Source organism: Chiloscyllium plagiosum, chromosome 34 (assembly GCF_004010195.1).
Source record: "Chiloscyllium plagiosum isolate BGI_BamShark_2017 chromosome 34, ASM401019v2, whole genome shotgun sequence".
NCBI classification, from domain to species: Eukaryota; Metazoa; Chordata; class Chondrichthyes; order Orectolobiformes; family Hemiscylliidae; genus Chiloscyllium; species Chiloscyllium plagiosum.
The window spans coordinates 37,894,862-37,910,501 of record NC_057743.1 but is presented as its reverse complement, the minus strand read 5'-3'; the positions used below and the strand labels follow the sequence as shown (position 1 = coordinate 37,910,501).

The following is a 15,640-nucleotide window of genomic DNA, read 5'->3' as shown; positions in this document are numbered from 1 at the left end:
AACCCTTGATTCCACTATCCTTGAGAGCTCTATCCAACTCTTTCTTAAATGAGATGAGATGATTCAGATGAGGCAATGGAGAGTTACAGATTAGCTAGAAAGAATTTAAAGAGAGAGTTAAGAACAGCAAAGAGAGGACATGAGCAGTCTTTAGCAGGTAGAATAAAGGAAAACCCTAAAGCTTTCTATAAGTATGTAAGGAATAAAAGGATGACTAGGGTAGGAATAGGGCCAGTCAAAGACAAGAAGTGCAAAGTTGTGTGTGGACCCTGTGGAGATTGGAGAGGCACTAAACAAATATTTCTCATCAGTTTTCATTCAGGAAAAGGAGAATATTGTAGAGGAGAAGAATGAGATATGAGAAATTAGACTAGAAAAGATCAAGGTTAGTAAGGAAGAGGTGATATCAATTCTCGGAGAAGTCCTCTGTCCCGGATGGGATTTATTAGAGGATTCTCTAGGAAGCTAGAGAGGTGGAGTTGGAGCCTTTGGCTTTGATCTTTGAGTTGTCATTGTCTACAGGTTTAGTACCAGAGGACTGGAGGATTGCAAATGTTGTGCCCTTGTTCAAAAAGGGCAGTAGAGATGACCCAGGTAGTTATAGACCAATGAGCCTTACGTCTGTTGTAGGAAATGTTTCGGAAAGGATTATGAGAGATTTATAATCATCTAGCAACAATTTGATTGTAGATAGTCAACATGGTTTTGTCAAGGGCAGGTCATGTCTCATAAACCTCATTGAGTTTTTTGAGAAGGTGACCAAGCATGTGGATGAGGGTAGGGCAGTTGACGTGCTGTACATGGACTTCAGCAAAGCCTTTGATAAGGTACCACATGGTAGGCTGTTGGAGAAAATGTAGAGGCATGGAATTGAGGGTGATTTAACAGTTTGGATTAGAAACTGGCTTTCTGTAAGGAGGCAGCGAGTGGTGGTTGATGGAAAACATTCAGCCTGGAGTCCGGTTACTAGTGGTGTGCCACACGGATCTGTTTTGGGACCACTGCTGTTTGTCATTTTTATAAATGACTTGGACGCAGGCATAGGTGGATGGGTTAGTAAGTTTGCAGCTGACATGAACAGTGTGGAAGAATGTTACAGGTTGCAGGGGGACTTGGATAAACTGCAGAATTGGGCTGAGAGGTGGCAAATGGAGTTCAGTGCAGCTAAATATGAGGTGATTCACTTTGGGAAGAATAACAGAAAGGCAGAATACTGGGTCAATGGAAAACATTCTTGGTAGTGTGGATATGCAGAGGATCTTGACATCCATGTACATAGATCCCTGAAAGTTGCCACCCAGGTGGATAGTGCTATGAAGAAGGCATATGGTGTGCTAAGTCTATTGGTAGAGGAATCGAGTTCTGGAGCCACAATATCATGCTGCAACTGTACAAAATACTAGTGCGGTCACACTTGGAATATTGTGTACGGTTCTGGTCGCCCCATTACTGATGAAGGGCTTATGCCCGAAACGTCAATTCGCCTGCTCCTTGGATGCTGCTTTTTCAGCATCACACTCTCGTCTCACCCCATTACAGGAAGGATGTGGAAGCATTAGAAAAGGTGCAGAGGAGATTTACCAGGATGTCGCGTGGTCTGGAGGGAAGGTCTTACGAGGAAAGGCTGAGACACTTGGGTCTGTTCTCATTGGAAAGAAGGCGGCTAAGAGGGGATTTGATAGCGACATACAAGATGATCAGAGGATTAGATAGGATAGATAGTGAAAGTCTTTTCTCTAGGATGATGACTTCAGCTTGTACGAGGAGGCATAGGTACAAGTTGAGGTGAGATGTCAGAGACAGGTTCTTTACTCAGAGTGGTAAGGGCGTGGTAGGCAGGTCATTCCAATGCAGTTAACTCAGTCACATTAGGGAGATTTAAACAATCCTTGGATAAGTACATGGATAATGATGGGGTTGTGTAGGAGGATGGGCTTAGATTCATTCATAGGTCAGCGCAACATTGTGGGGCGAAGGACCTGTTCTGCGCTATATTGTTCTATGTTCTAAATGCTGGAAAACTAGACTAGAATATTTGGGGGACTGTTTTGACCAGTGTGGATATGATGAGCTGAAGGGCCTGCTTCTGTGCTGCAGATCTCTCTGATTCTGTGACATCAAAACAAGTATCGCATTCAAATCATTGGTCACTAACTACAAGAACCTATCAGTCCCAATATAGACATAAAATTAAAATGGACTGCCACTTCTAAAAACATATTTTTAAAAACGGACGATGAAATCAATTTTCAAGCTACACCACTTTTTAAAAGAAAAGTGTTGGAGTTATTATGCTTTGTTACACTATCATTTTAACTTAACCAATTTTTAAAAATTTTTGATCATAAGAATGTATTAGAACACAGATTTGAACAGTCAGTCATTTATCTGGTCTAGCTTTTTAATATTACTGCACCATCATTTCCTGTGATAAAGGAACCAAAAGGGAAAGTCACCAGATCAGACTATTTTAGTTGTTTATAAATTTCCAAGCTCCAAAGAAATAATTGAACATTTTATTGCAATTGCAAGTATAGGTGACATGTCCATGTTAAATGCTAATCCAATTGTTGTATGTTTCATTAGATACATAGTTTAAAGAAGATACATTTATAGGACAATGGTGAGAAAGCAGAGACTTGTGGCCCGTTTGATAGCTCTGTCAAAATGCTAGCACAGGAACAACAGACCATGTGATCTCCTCTGAAATGTAAGATTCTAAACACAGAGTCATAGAGATGTACAGCATGGAAACAGACCCTTTGGTCCAACTCGTACATGCCGACCAGATATCCCAACCCAATCTAGTCCCACCTGCCAGCACCCAGCCCATATCCCTCCAAACCCTTCCTATTCATATACCCATCCAAATGCCTCTTAAATGTTTCAATTGTACCAGCCTCCACCACTTTCTCTGGCAGCTCATTCCATACCCATACCACCGTGTGTGAGAAAAAGTTGCCCCTTAGGTCTCTTTTATATCTTTCCCCTTTCACCCTAAACCTATGCATCATAATCATTTGTCAATTTTCCTTTTAAAGACTATTACACAAAGCATAGCACAAAACTAAAACTATCAATTTTTCTTGCCACTCAACAGATAGAGTTCTGTGATAATAATTATACATGTTTACACATTAATGCATGTGGTTGCAAAATGAAAACACTTAAATTCAACAGCAATGAAATCTTTCCCTTATCAAAACCCTTCAAAATAGAGGGTTTTTTTTGACAAATACAGAAGGTTTGACTTGACTTTTCCAACACACTCCTGGCTGGTCTCCTACAGTCTAAACTCCATAAACAGGATGTTATCCAAATACTGTCCATATCTTGCCCTAAATCCTAATCACCCATTACCCTGTGTTCGTTAGCCGATATCAATTCCCAGATAAGAGAATTCCAGAGTTTTGGGTTTGATCAACAGCAGGAACTGTGCAATATGCAGTGATTAAAATTAAAGATGCTCTAGAGACCAGAATTAGTTTTAAGGGGTGGAGGGGGTTCGGAAGGTAGAGAAAAGGAAAGGAAAGGAAAGGCCATAGAGGGATTTGGAAATTGGAATGAGAATCTTAATATCTTTAGTTCAATAGCTTTCAGAAAGACCATTCATGTGTATACTGGAATGCACATTTGTAATAGTGTCTGTTCATGAGAGCACTAGAGCGAAAGCGTGAAACAGTGCAAAGAGATAGATAGAGACCAGCTCGGAAAGGCTGGCAAAGTCAAACATACAAATGTGTCAAAGAAACTACAGTAGGGCAAAAAAATGTATTTTAAATATTTCCACCTTTCAATCAAATGAATTAATCTGTGTAAGTTCAGAGCCAATAACCAGTGGGTTTCTCCCTTTAAACTTTAAGGGATTGATATAATAAAAAGAGGAAAATGCCTGCATGTGCAGCTCTGTGGAAAAATGTAATCGTTTTTTAAAAGTCTGTTCTCCATTGTTTGAGCTATTTCCTGTGGAAAAATCAGTTTGCTCACACTTTCCCATAATACCCATCTCTCTCACACAAGTGCACTCCAGCATATACATGAACAGTTTCTCATACATAGCCGCTGAAATTGTACACTGATCCATGACACTATATACCAGCTGTTCTTCTCAGAAGTGTCCCCAGGCTCTAAGTATATAAACTGTAATGGAAAAAAAATACTGTGTCCAACACCAACCAAGTGTTAAAACATTGCGAGTGGGTTCCCGTCATTTTAAGTACTGCTGTTTAAGTCACCTATATTGTTAATGCATGTCCTACAGATGACTAATGACGGCTGGAAGCACATGAAAAGAGCATTGTGCACTCAAGGGTATCCAATGGAGATCAAACCACAAGACCAAGACACAAGTGATCAGGAAATCATTAGAGCTCAATTACCATTACAAAATGGGCTATTCTATGAAAGACGCAAACACCTTTTCAAGGGTATCAATCCTACATTAAACCTGAACTCTTCTTGTTGGTGGCATTAACCTCAGCCACCAAACTTGCAGACATTTTCTTGAGTGACATTTTCCTAACATAATGTTAGAGGCAAAGGTTTTAATGCGACAATCGGTTAGGATTTAGAATGTGTTGCCTGACTGCAAGTGGTGAAGGCAGATGCAATTGCGGTTTTCCAAAAGGCAAGTGAATAAGCACCTGAAAAGAATGAACTTTCAGGCTTTGGGAAAGTTCAGGGGATTGGGATGAACTGTGTTGCTCTTGCAGAAAGCCTGCATGGTCACAAAGAGCCTCCTTGTGCTGCACTCTGTGAGGCAGAAGTCAGGAAATAAATGCAATATACTAGAGCGGATATTATGAAACTTGAATAGGGTTCAGAAAAGATTTACAAGGATATTGCCAGGGTTGGACGATTTGAACTATAGGGAAGAGGCAGAATAGGCGAGGGATATTTTCCCTGGAGGGTCAAAGGCGAGGGGTGACTTTATACAGGTTTATAAAATTATGAGGGACATGGATAAGGTGAATAGACAAGGTCTTTTACCCAAGGTGGGGGAGTCCAAAACTAGAGGGCATAGGTTTAAGCGAGAGGGGAAAGGAGCTAAGGGCAACAGTGGGTGGTGCGAGTATGAAATGAGCTGCCAGAAGAAGTGGTGGAAGCTGGTACAATTACAGCATTTAAAAGGCATCTGGATAGGTATATGAATAGGAAGGGTTTAAGAGGGATATGGGCCAAGTGCTAGCAAATTGGCCTAGATTTATTTAGGATATCTGGTCAGCATGGACTAGTTGGACTAAAGGGTCTGTTTCCGTGCTGTATAGCTCTATGACTTTATTTGAACATATCAAAACCCCAATATCTTGTTTGATTATTATAATTAACTAATAACATCAATTTTAGACCTTGATTTAGCCTGGAAAATGATTAAAGACATAATATACCTTCTGGAATCCTAGTAAACAGCTCAGGTTTTATATTCTGGATATCAATGGAAGTCTATTTATGCATTCCAATTCCACAATTTAAAGACAATTGTAATAGCCTAGAGAATAACCCAGGTGGAGTCAAAGGCAAAAAGGTGATAACGTCAGTAAAATAATAGAGTTGGATAGAAAAGCCAGCACAACTTAAATTCAACGTATCATCCTGAACAGATGGATCATTTTCACATATTACTCATAAATGTCATTATTTTTAAACTTCTGCAGCATCCCCTCCACAACAAAAGGTATTTTTCAGAAGTAAAACTAACAGCTTAGCATCTTTATTTTTCACAGAGTAAATTGTATGTTTTTCAAAACAATTAAAGTAAATTCTAATTTAATCTGCCAAAGATCACCACCCTGGAAATAAAGTTGGCTCAAATAACCTGTAATTGAGTCTATGACAGCCAACTACAGTATTAATTTGTTGCCATTAAATAAAAATCTCAATAAATCATTCACTATAGCAAAAAAAAAACAGCTTTGGAACTTGGACTCCCAGTTCAGTTTACATAAAAGTACAGGTTTTTAGTTCCTGAACATACTAACACCTGCCGGGTGCACCTATGCAGTGTCCCCTACCCTCCCCTTTCCACAAATTACCCTTGCAGTATGAAGTTAAGGAACACCATGTGAAGAGAGTCTCACAGCCAGACAGCAGCTACCATTCACCAAACATCCACCCAGAAGTATAGTCAGTAAGTTTACAGATGATCCCAAAATTGAAGGTGTAGTGGACAGCGAAGAAGATTACCTCAGATGACAACAGGATCTTGACCAGATGGGACAATGGGCTGAGAAAGTGGCAGATTAGTTTAATTCAGATAAATACGAGGTTTTGCATTTTGGGACCTATCAGAAGGATTTTGTGAAACTTGAAAGGGTTCAGAAAATATTTACAAGGATGTTGCCAGGGTTGGAGGATTTGAGCTACAGTGAGAGGCCGAACAGGCTGGGGCTGTTTTCCCTGGAGCAGAGGCTGAGGGGTGACCTTATAGAGATTTATAAAATCATGAGGGGCATAGAGAGGGTAAATAGACAAAGTCTTTTCCCTGGAGTGGGTAAGTCCAGAACTAGAGGACTTAGGTTTAGGGTGAGAGGGGAAAGATATAAAAGAGATTTAAGGGGCAACTTTTTCACACAGTGGGTGGTGTGTGTATGGAATGAGCTGCCAGAGGAAGTGGTGGAGGCTGGTATAATTGCAACATTTAAAAGGCATCTGGATAGATACATGAATAGGAAGGGTTTGGAGGGATATGGGCCAGTTGCTGGCAGGTGGGACTGGATTGGGGTGGGATCTCTGGTTGGGGTTGATGAGTTGGACCAAAGGGTCTGCTTCCGTGCTGTACATCTCTATGACTCTAAGTGCCTTTCAATTGGAAGTTCCTGGACAGCCATCATCTGCACCTCCAGCTGATTGTCCTTCCCCACTCTCCAAGCCTATTGCTAACTTCAGCCAACATCTCTTTGCTCAAGAGATCATCACCCAATCTAGAACCTTCTACTCAACACAACTTTGTGCCAGCTCAGCAAATGGTGCTTTATTAGGATCTGAGAACATTATGTGAAATGAAAATTAATGCAGTTATGAGGTGTAGCCACCAGACCAGTTACTGTGCATCGCAATGTACAAAATATAGGATCAGTACCATTCTGAGTCAATAATTAGCAGATCTCTCTTTCTGTCAAATGCATCATCGTGAAACCTTTTATATATTATCAATAAAATTTTATCAAAAGCTTTGATTTGTTCAGAGAATATAATGTAATCAATTGTTCTATGATTCAAATGCTTTCAGTTTCTCTTTATAATACTTAGCACCCAAAAACCAAATGATGTTTATTTTTGGATAAATTGCAATACAGCAAATTTGTTCAAGGAAATGACACTTAGTGAAAGGTTGGACAATATTTGTAACTAGAGTCATGATCCCAGCTAATGTTATTACTGACAAGTCAAATCCCAGACTGAAATCTGACTTGTTGGATCATATTTTGTTTAATTTTAATATCAATAAGGTGGTCTCTCACTGAAACATAATCACACAATGCTGCAGATTTCTTCTCAACAGCAAAATAAACATCTAATAAGCAAAATAAGTGAGTAAATTGAAGATTTTGTAAAGCACAGTGAAATATAATCCATGAATTTTGAAATTTTAGAAATCAAAAAATAATCCAAGTCTAGAGAATCTGACAGTTTGTCCCTGGAGTTATGACACACCTCAGCTTAAACATACTCAGTTTCAAATAACCTTATCAGAGTTTTATCCAAACATTTCTGGTCTGGAACAACCACTATCTACTTACTCCAATGTAATCTATATTAACAAACCCATTTTTTCCATTTCTCAAGAGCAACTTCACACTGGACAGTTTCTACCCCAGAACAAAGTAAAACTCAACAAGTCTGCCTCTATAAGCGATGCATAATTCCCCCTAAGCTTATAAAGTTCAGAAATTTTCAACTGAAATTTTGAGGTACAATTGTTTACCTTGCAAGGTCAAAATCCTCCTATAGTAAATAGAAACCATTAATTCCAAATGCTGACCCTTATAAACTACTTAAAACTGAATTCACCATGGCTACAGAAATACTCAATTATATTTCCTTCAGACACAAAAATCTGCATGTCACTATTTCAAGATCCCAAAATCCAAACTTAGCAGAAATTATATTAAAGTCATATATAAATCTCAGTTTACATCACACCAAGTTATTTTAGAGTTAAGGGGTAGCCAGTGGATGGGGTTTACTTGAACTTTCAGAAGGCTTTTAGTCAGGCCTCATATAAGAGATTAGTACGCAAAATTAAAGTGCACGGGCCTGGGAGAGTGCACTGACATGGATTCAGAATTGGTTGACAATCAGGAAATTAAGAGTAGGAAGGAATATCTCTCTTTATCAAGTGGCAGGTAGTAACTAGTGGGGTACCACAGACATCAGTGCTTGAATCCCAGCTATTTATAAATGCATTAGAGGTTTAGATGAAGAAATTAAGTGTGGTATCTCCAAGTTTGCAGATTACACAGAGCTGGTTGATAGAGTGAGCTGTGAGGAGGACAGAGATGTTTCAGTGTAATTTTGATAAGTTGGGTAAGTGAGTAAATGCATGGCAAATGAATTACAATGTGGAAAAATGTCAGGTTACCCAGTTTGTCTGCAACAGAAATGCAGATTATTATCGAAATGATTAAAATCTTTGGCAGGGGGTGGGGTACAAGACCACGTTTGTCCTTGTCCACTAGTTGTTACATGAGTGTGGATCGATCCAGACTCTACTCACTTCACATGAATGAGAGAGGATTGCATAGAAACCTATAAACGTCTAGAAGGACTGGACAGGGTAAACATTGGAATGATGTTCCTGATGACTAGAGTGCCCAGAACCAGGGGTAACAGTCCAAGGATACAGGGTTGGCCATTTAGGACTAAGATCAGGTGAAATTTCTCTGCCCAGACAGTGGTGAACCTCACCTAAGGAAAGCAGTTGAGGCCAACATGTTGCATGTTTCCAAGAAGGAGTTAGGTATAGCCCTTAGTGCAAAAGAAATCAAAGGTTATGGGGAGAAAGTAGCAACAAGGTAGTGAATTGGATAATCAGCTGTGATTATACTGAATAGCAGAGCAGCCTCAGAGGGCTACATGGCCTACTCCAACTTGCTGTGTTTCTATATTTTCATCAGCAGATCTGACAGCGAGGTTTCCTCAGTCGGAGTGTTTTCTAATCCCTATCATTAACCAGCTTCAACATATTTGGACCTCTCCGCTCTAATGCATTTCTGGGCCAGAGACCTATCCTTCATTAACTTAAGGTCATCAAAAAGGTCACTGCTGCCTATACCCAAGCTCACACCAGGATCTGGCTAAACTATGAGCTTTGTGACCATAGAGAGGCCACCATCATCAGCACCTAATTTTGAAAAAGAGACGGCCAGCCTTGCTTTTGAATCCATCATGTCAACATTCCTTGCTGCTGACCTATAACCTTTGGCATCTCAACACTGATGTGTTGAGCATCACTGAAATTATTCACTCCACCAGCAGCAGCCATGCCTTCAGCCAGCCAGGCACTAAAGCCTCTCCTAATTCCTCCAAGAACACTAAGCAATCTTTTTGGCTCCATCCCTAATATCTCCTTAGGTTACTCTATCATATGCTGTTTTATCATGCTGCTAATGAATCATTGTGTGACATTTTAGGATGTTAAAATTGCCTTATAAATGCAATTGTTGCTTATAGCGTGATTAACTACTTGCTCACAGCTATACATTTTGAAATTGAAAATATATGCAAATCAATTTACTATTAAAATGAACTTTCAAATTTATCATCAAAAATTATCAAGCTGGTAAACTCCAGTCCACATCACAAGAAGCAAGCAAAAATATAAATTGCATTTAACATAATTCATTAAAAAAATTTACCCTGCAGTATATCAAGACACTTCAGCAGAAAAAAAAACAAATAAGATCTAATCTTACAATTCTTAGATTGCAGGTTATACTGTATGGAAACCCAAAATAGAAATTGAACTAAAACAGGACACAAAAATAAATTATTAAAATTGTTATCAACAAAACATGCAAAGTTCTGTCTAGTACACCTGATCTATCCCAACAATGCATCATGTGCTGATTATTTGCACCAGTCTGCACCATATGCAGTCAAATCTGACCATGTGTGCAGACTGGGCTGTATGCCAAGATGCCATCTTTTCATTCTGCACTGTGACAATGATTCCCCTATATAAATAATACAAACGTACTTTGCCACATGTGGGTTTTTAAAAAGTTGCCACTTTGAACAAAAATTTTATTGATGTTTGATCCAATCCATGGGGGCTGGGGGAAAAAAATCTCGAAAAGACGGAACAGAATGAAAACAGCAAAACTAGACTTCAAGCATCATTTCCTCCCCCAAAACTTCACCAGAAGACCAGTCAGCTTAAAGCACACTTAGAAACTAAAATGAAACCAAATCGAAGCATCAATACTCAACATAGAACACAAAAAAAATTATCGAAGTTTTAGAACAGCAAACAACTAAAAAACCAATATGCAGCTTGAAAATCTAGGCTAAGCCAGACTGTAGATGCAAGCTTGCCCCGTCAAAATACAGTTTCAACATTAACTATATATATCTAAATGGCACAAAGAAAAATAAACATCTTTACAAAGCATATTTTCCTATGTGTTAAATACTAGCCAGTTTTAAAACGTTGCCACCATAAAGCAAGAGAATGTGCACTATTTGTAAACAAACATGTGAAATACAGAAACAAACTATTTTCTGGCTACAACTTAAAATATAATTGAATGAAAACAAATTTCAATGATCAGAAATACAAATTTGTAAAGATATATACAACTTATTTTTGCTTAACTACAACATATATATTCTTCTATTTTAAACAGTTGACAAAATAGAAATGAACCCTTGGCAGGCAACTCTGGGGTTTACCAAATACTTCAACACCTTAACTTGTTTCAACACCTCAGACAAATTAAGTTTCAATTTCTAGCAGTTTTGTATGGTATTTTAAGTATCAAAAGTACAAAGTAATTATTAAAGTCTGTTAGATTGGGGTAACTTCACTTTTTTACAGATGTGCATGGATACTAAAATATCTCAAAAGGACGTTTTACAACAATCATAGGATACATTCTGAACAAAAAATAAATCAGCCCTTTTCTGCAACAGGATTGGTTTGTCAATATTTTTACAAAAAAGGTGGCAAGTGTTTTGCTGCCTCTGTATATTAAATCAAGATAATGCCTTGTGAAATCTGTGTAGCAATAGAAATCTGCAGTGATGTACAGAACGACTGACGCAGTGGTGTTTAAGTGCAGGGAGAGGAGATGGTGAGGTTGGGAGGGGGGATGGGGTGGGTGCTGCCTTTGGTACAAGCATCTAAATGCTGGTTTTACTTACTGGTGGAGCTGCCCTGCATCTGAATGATGCATTTAGAATCCTTGCCACTCTCTCTGGAGTTGAAGGGTCTAACCCGCACAGCGACTTTGACAGATGCTCCAGACATCTTGCTCCTTGTGTTGCTCTCTCACTTTACAGCAAATAGTCCCTGTATCAAAGATCATAAGGAGAGTTAATTCACAAAAGCTCTCCTTTACACACACACAGCCACACTCCCAAAACAGGGGGAAGTGGGGTTGCTGCGTAGCCACTCTGATGTTTTGCTGACTTTACCAGTTGTTCCATCTCTAACATGGCTGCCAGCTCAGGGGCTGCAGTCTGTCTCGTGGATATTCCGAAAGGATTTCCAAGGGGAATGAAAATAAAACAAGACTAAACCTTCACAAACCCATTTCCTTCTTAAACGCAAGTACAGGCAGATCATGTAGACAACATTCAATATTCCCTCCTTCAGATTTTTTTTTTTAAATGCTGTATTGCAAACACGTAATACCAACTGGCTATCTGGAAGGTTGGGGGTGGGGGGTAGCTTTATAAAAAATAAAATGCATTCGCCCATTATATCCCTGACAGCCTTCTAATGCATGACAAGAAAACAAAAAATAGCTAGATTCAAGCTGCAAAGGAAATACATTCAATACATATAGAGGTATAAAACTTCAGCTTTTGAAGTTTTTGAAATAAAAACAAAAAAGATAAAATTTAACTTCAGGATGGATCCAGGCAGCTAACAAGTCAGATTCTGGTGGGTGACCTGGTTGAGTGGGGAACAGTTGGAAGGAAGGGGCGCAAAGTGCATTCCCACAGTGAAACAGTGATGGGTGCAAAGAAACTGGGAAACATAGGAGGAAGGAAGGAAGAGGGGTTTTGGAATGGGGGCAGGGGAGATGAATGGTGTCAGGGGCATTTACATTGTAGATGACGTGGGCGTCAGGGTAGAGTTGAATGGCATGGGATGGGGGTGAGGGAGCTGGATATGAATGTTGGATGGTATTGGGGTTGGAGAAGGAATTGTCGAGTGTAGGAGTGGAGGTGCTAGAGGGTATGTGTAGATGGGGGTACAGGAAGGTGGATGAGGATAGGCGGGAGGTGGATGACCTGGGTGGGGGTTAGGGGATAGCTGGATGATGGGAGTCGGGGGGAGTGGGAGCGGGAAGCGATAGCTGATGTGGGCCCTCCAAACAGCCCGAGCTGGATCAAACACTTACCCTGCTGAGGAAGCAGGCGGCAGGGCGGACAGTCGGTTGGAGTGCAGACGGCTGAGATGCGGGAGGGACAGAGAGTGCGAGCTAGTGGGCGCCTGGATACAATGTTACCGCTGCCTGCGCGGGGATACAATTGTAACCAATCTCTCCCAACTCATAGCCAGCGCCAGCCGCGCCCGCCGCTACTTTGTATCGACTTCATCCCCGAGGATACACTGCGTCTCAGGAGCCCTGGCTACTGCAGCAAATTCCGCCCTTCGCAAATAAAGACAACCATCAAAAAGTCCTGAAGCTTTGCCCCTTTCGACCTTTCCCCCCTCTTTCTTAAAAAAACAGCAGCAGCAGCAACTACCCCGCAGGAGGAGCAAAGTGCCAACACCAACCCCACACACACAGCATTACATCACCACCTATGATTGACAGCAAGTTAGGCCTATCGGAATGTCAGCGGCCGCTCCACCCTTATAGGCTCAGCCAATAGGGACATTCTTAAGGCGGGGCCAGAGCTCGCCAATGACGTAACGATGCGGTTTCAGACAGCTCCAGGGAGGGGCTGCAGTGCCCCCTGGCCCCCGGAGGTCGAACAGCAGAGAGCCGCCTTGCTTCAGCGAGGGCGGGGTGATGGAGAGAAGGTGTAGCTGTCCAGTATCTGAGAAAGGCCAAATCCTTAGGAGAAAGGAAGGAGAAACAGGGGCAGACAAAGCAAGAAGAAGTCAAACCTAAAACCAAAATCAAAAATAAAAACCGAAAGAACTGCGGATGCTGTGAATCAGAAACAGAAATTGTCAGAAAAGCTCATCAGGTCTGTGGAGAGAAATCAAAGTTAACGTTTCTGAGGAATGTTAACAGCATTCTGAAGTTCACTGAACCCAAAACATTACGCTGATTTAACTCCACAGATGTTGCCAGACCTGCTGAGCTTTCCCAGCAATTTCTATTTTTGTTTCTAAAACTCCACAAACTTGAAAAGCTCAAGATTTATCAATAGTCTTGTAATATTGCACTGCCAACTTATTATTTATTAGTCATTGTGGATGCCCAAGCAAAATGATTGGACGTGCAGGAGTTCATTCAGCAAACACAGGGATGGTGGTAGAAAATCTGTGCACATCTTTTGCAATACACAGACTCCCGGAAAGTGTTGGTCGCAGATAACGATCATCATTTACCAGCAGGGAATTTTGAGTATTTCCCAAAATTGAGTATTTCCCTCGTCAGGTCCATACCCCCCACCAACCCAACCTCCACTCCCGGCACCTTCCCCTGCAACCGCAGGAGGTGCAAGACTTGCGCCCACACCTCCCCCCTCACCTCCCTCCAAGGCCCCAAAGAAAACTTACATATCCGCCACAGATTCACCTGCACCTCCACACACATCATCTATTGCACGGTTGGAGGGAGAGCGCCTCATCTTCCGCCTAGGAACTCTCCAACCACAAGGGATGAACTCGGGTTTCACCAGTTTCCTCATTTCCCCTCCCCCCACCTTGTCTCAGTCAAATCCATCGAATTCAGCACCGCCTTCCTAACCTGCAATCTTCTTCCCGACCTCTCCGCCCCCACCCCCGTCTGACCTATCACCCTCACCTTGACCTCTTTCCACCTATCACATTTCCGACGCCCCTCCCCCAAGTCCCTCCTCCCTACCTTTTATCTTAGCCTGCTGGACAAACTTTCCTCATTCCTGAAGAAGGGCTTATGCCTGAAACGTCGATTCTCCTGTTCCCTGGATGCTGCCTGACCTGCTGCGCTTTTCCAGCAACACATTTTCAGCTCTGATCTCTAGCATCTGGAGACCTCACTTTCTCCTCAGATATTTCCCAAAATAGAATGGTAGTCATCATTTAAGGACAGCTCCATACCATCCATCATCCAATGGGCTGGCAGATTAAGTAGTTCAAACTTTGAAGGGAACCTTAAAGATAAAGCCTATTGCTTCACCAGATACCAAACTGCTCCAGTTCTCATGGAACTGCAGGGATAGCTCCAGGAGGGCTGCGAATGGGATATGACCCCACACCAAGTTAAATCTAATCTTCCCAGATCTTGGAGCATCAGGAACATCAATGCTGGACACAAGACTCCGCTCAGTGTTAAAAACAGTTTACATCAGGGGATGAAGTTTGTTGGAGGAACCACAGGAATGGCCCTGCATGAATAAGAGATATGGTTGACATGAAGTCAGGTCCCAGTGATATATAAATTTCAGGTAGGAGTGATGGTCCTGAGCATTCCTGATAGATCACTACCAATGCCTCCACAATCTTCTCAGCGAGCTCCTTCAGAACTCTGGGCTGTAGTCCATCTGGTCCAGGTGATTTATCCACCTTTGGACCTTTCAGCTTCCCAGTACCTTCACCTTAATGATGGCCATTGCTTTCAACTCTGACCCCTGGCTCTCTTGAAGTTCTGCTATGCTGCTAGTGTCTTCCACTGTGCAAACTGATGCAAAGTACCTATTCAGTTCCTCCATTTGTTTGTTCCCCAGTACTACTTCTCCGGCCTCATTTTCCAATGGTCCAATAACCACTCTTACTTATCAGTTTTCTTTTTAAAAATCCTCTTGTTATCTTCTTTTATGTTACTAGTTAGCTTACTCTCGTATTTCATCTTTTCCACCACTATTGTTTTTTTAGTTATCCTCTGCTGGTTTTTAAAGTCTCTGGCTTCCCGCTAACCTTCACCGCAATGAATGCTTTTTCTGTTGCTTTTATGCTACCCCTAATTTCCTTTCTCAGCCATGGTCATTTCATCTGCCCTTTGGTATGTTCCTTCTTCCCTGGGGTGAATTTCTGCTGTGCCTCCCAAATTATCATCAGGGATTCCCTCCATTGCTGATCCTCTGTCTTCCCTGCTGGGCTTCCCCTTCCAATCAGTGGGGAAGTGAGGGCTGAAGATGCTGGAGATCAGAGTCAAAGAGTGTAGTGCTGGAAAAGCACAGCCAGTCAGGCAGCATCCGAGGAGGAGGAGAGTCGACGTTTTGAGCATAAGCTCTTCATCAGGAAGAGCACACCTCCATCAACTCCTCCACCATGCTTTTGTAGTTACCCTCACTCGACTGTAATATTGTT

General features: G+C 41.3%; 1 protein-coding gene across 23 annotated transcripts in view; it reads right to left on the bottom strand.

Moving 5' to 3' along the window:
• kif1b (kinesin family member 1B) overlaps positions 1 to 12,982 on the bottom strand; it is a 244,283-nt gene extending 231,301 nt beyond the window's left edge. For 13 of the 23 annotated variants that reach the window (XM_043676209.1, XM_043676211.1, XM_043676217.1 and 10 more), the window contains exons 1-2: positions 12,573 to 12,978; positions 11,365 to 11,512 (exon numbers count right to left, since the gene is read on the bottom strand). In XM_043676209.1, coding sequence (XP_043532144.1) covers positions 11,365 to 11,470 — 106 coding nt within the window. In that variant the 5' untranslated portion in view covers positions 11,471 to 11,512; positions 12,573 to 12,978. Of the gene's footprint in view, positions 1 to 11,364; positions 11,513 to 12,572 lie in introns of all 23 variants that reach the window. The other 10 variants (XM_043676221.1, XM_043676226.1, XM_043676223.1 and 7 more) reach the window with 2 other exon arrangements.
• Between the last annotated feature and the right edge of the window lie 2,658 nt (positions 12,983 to 15,640).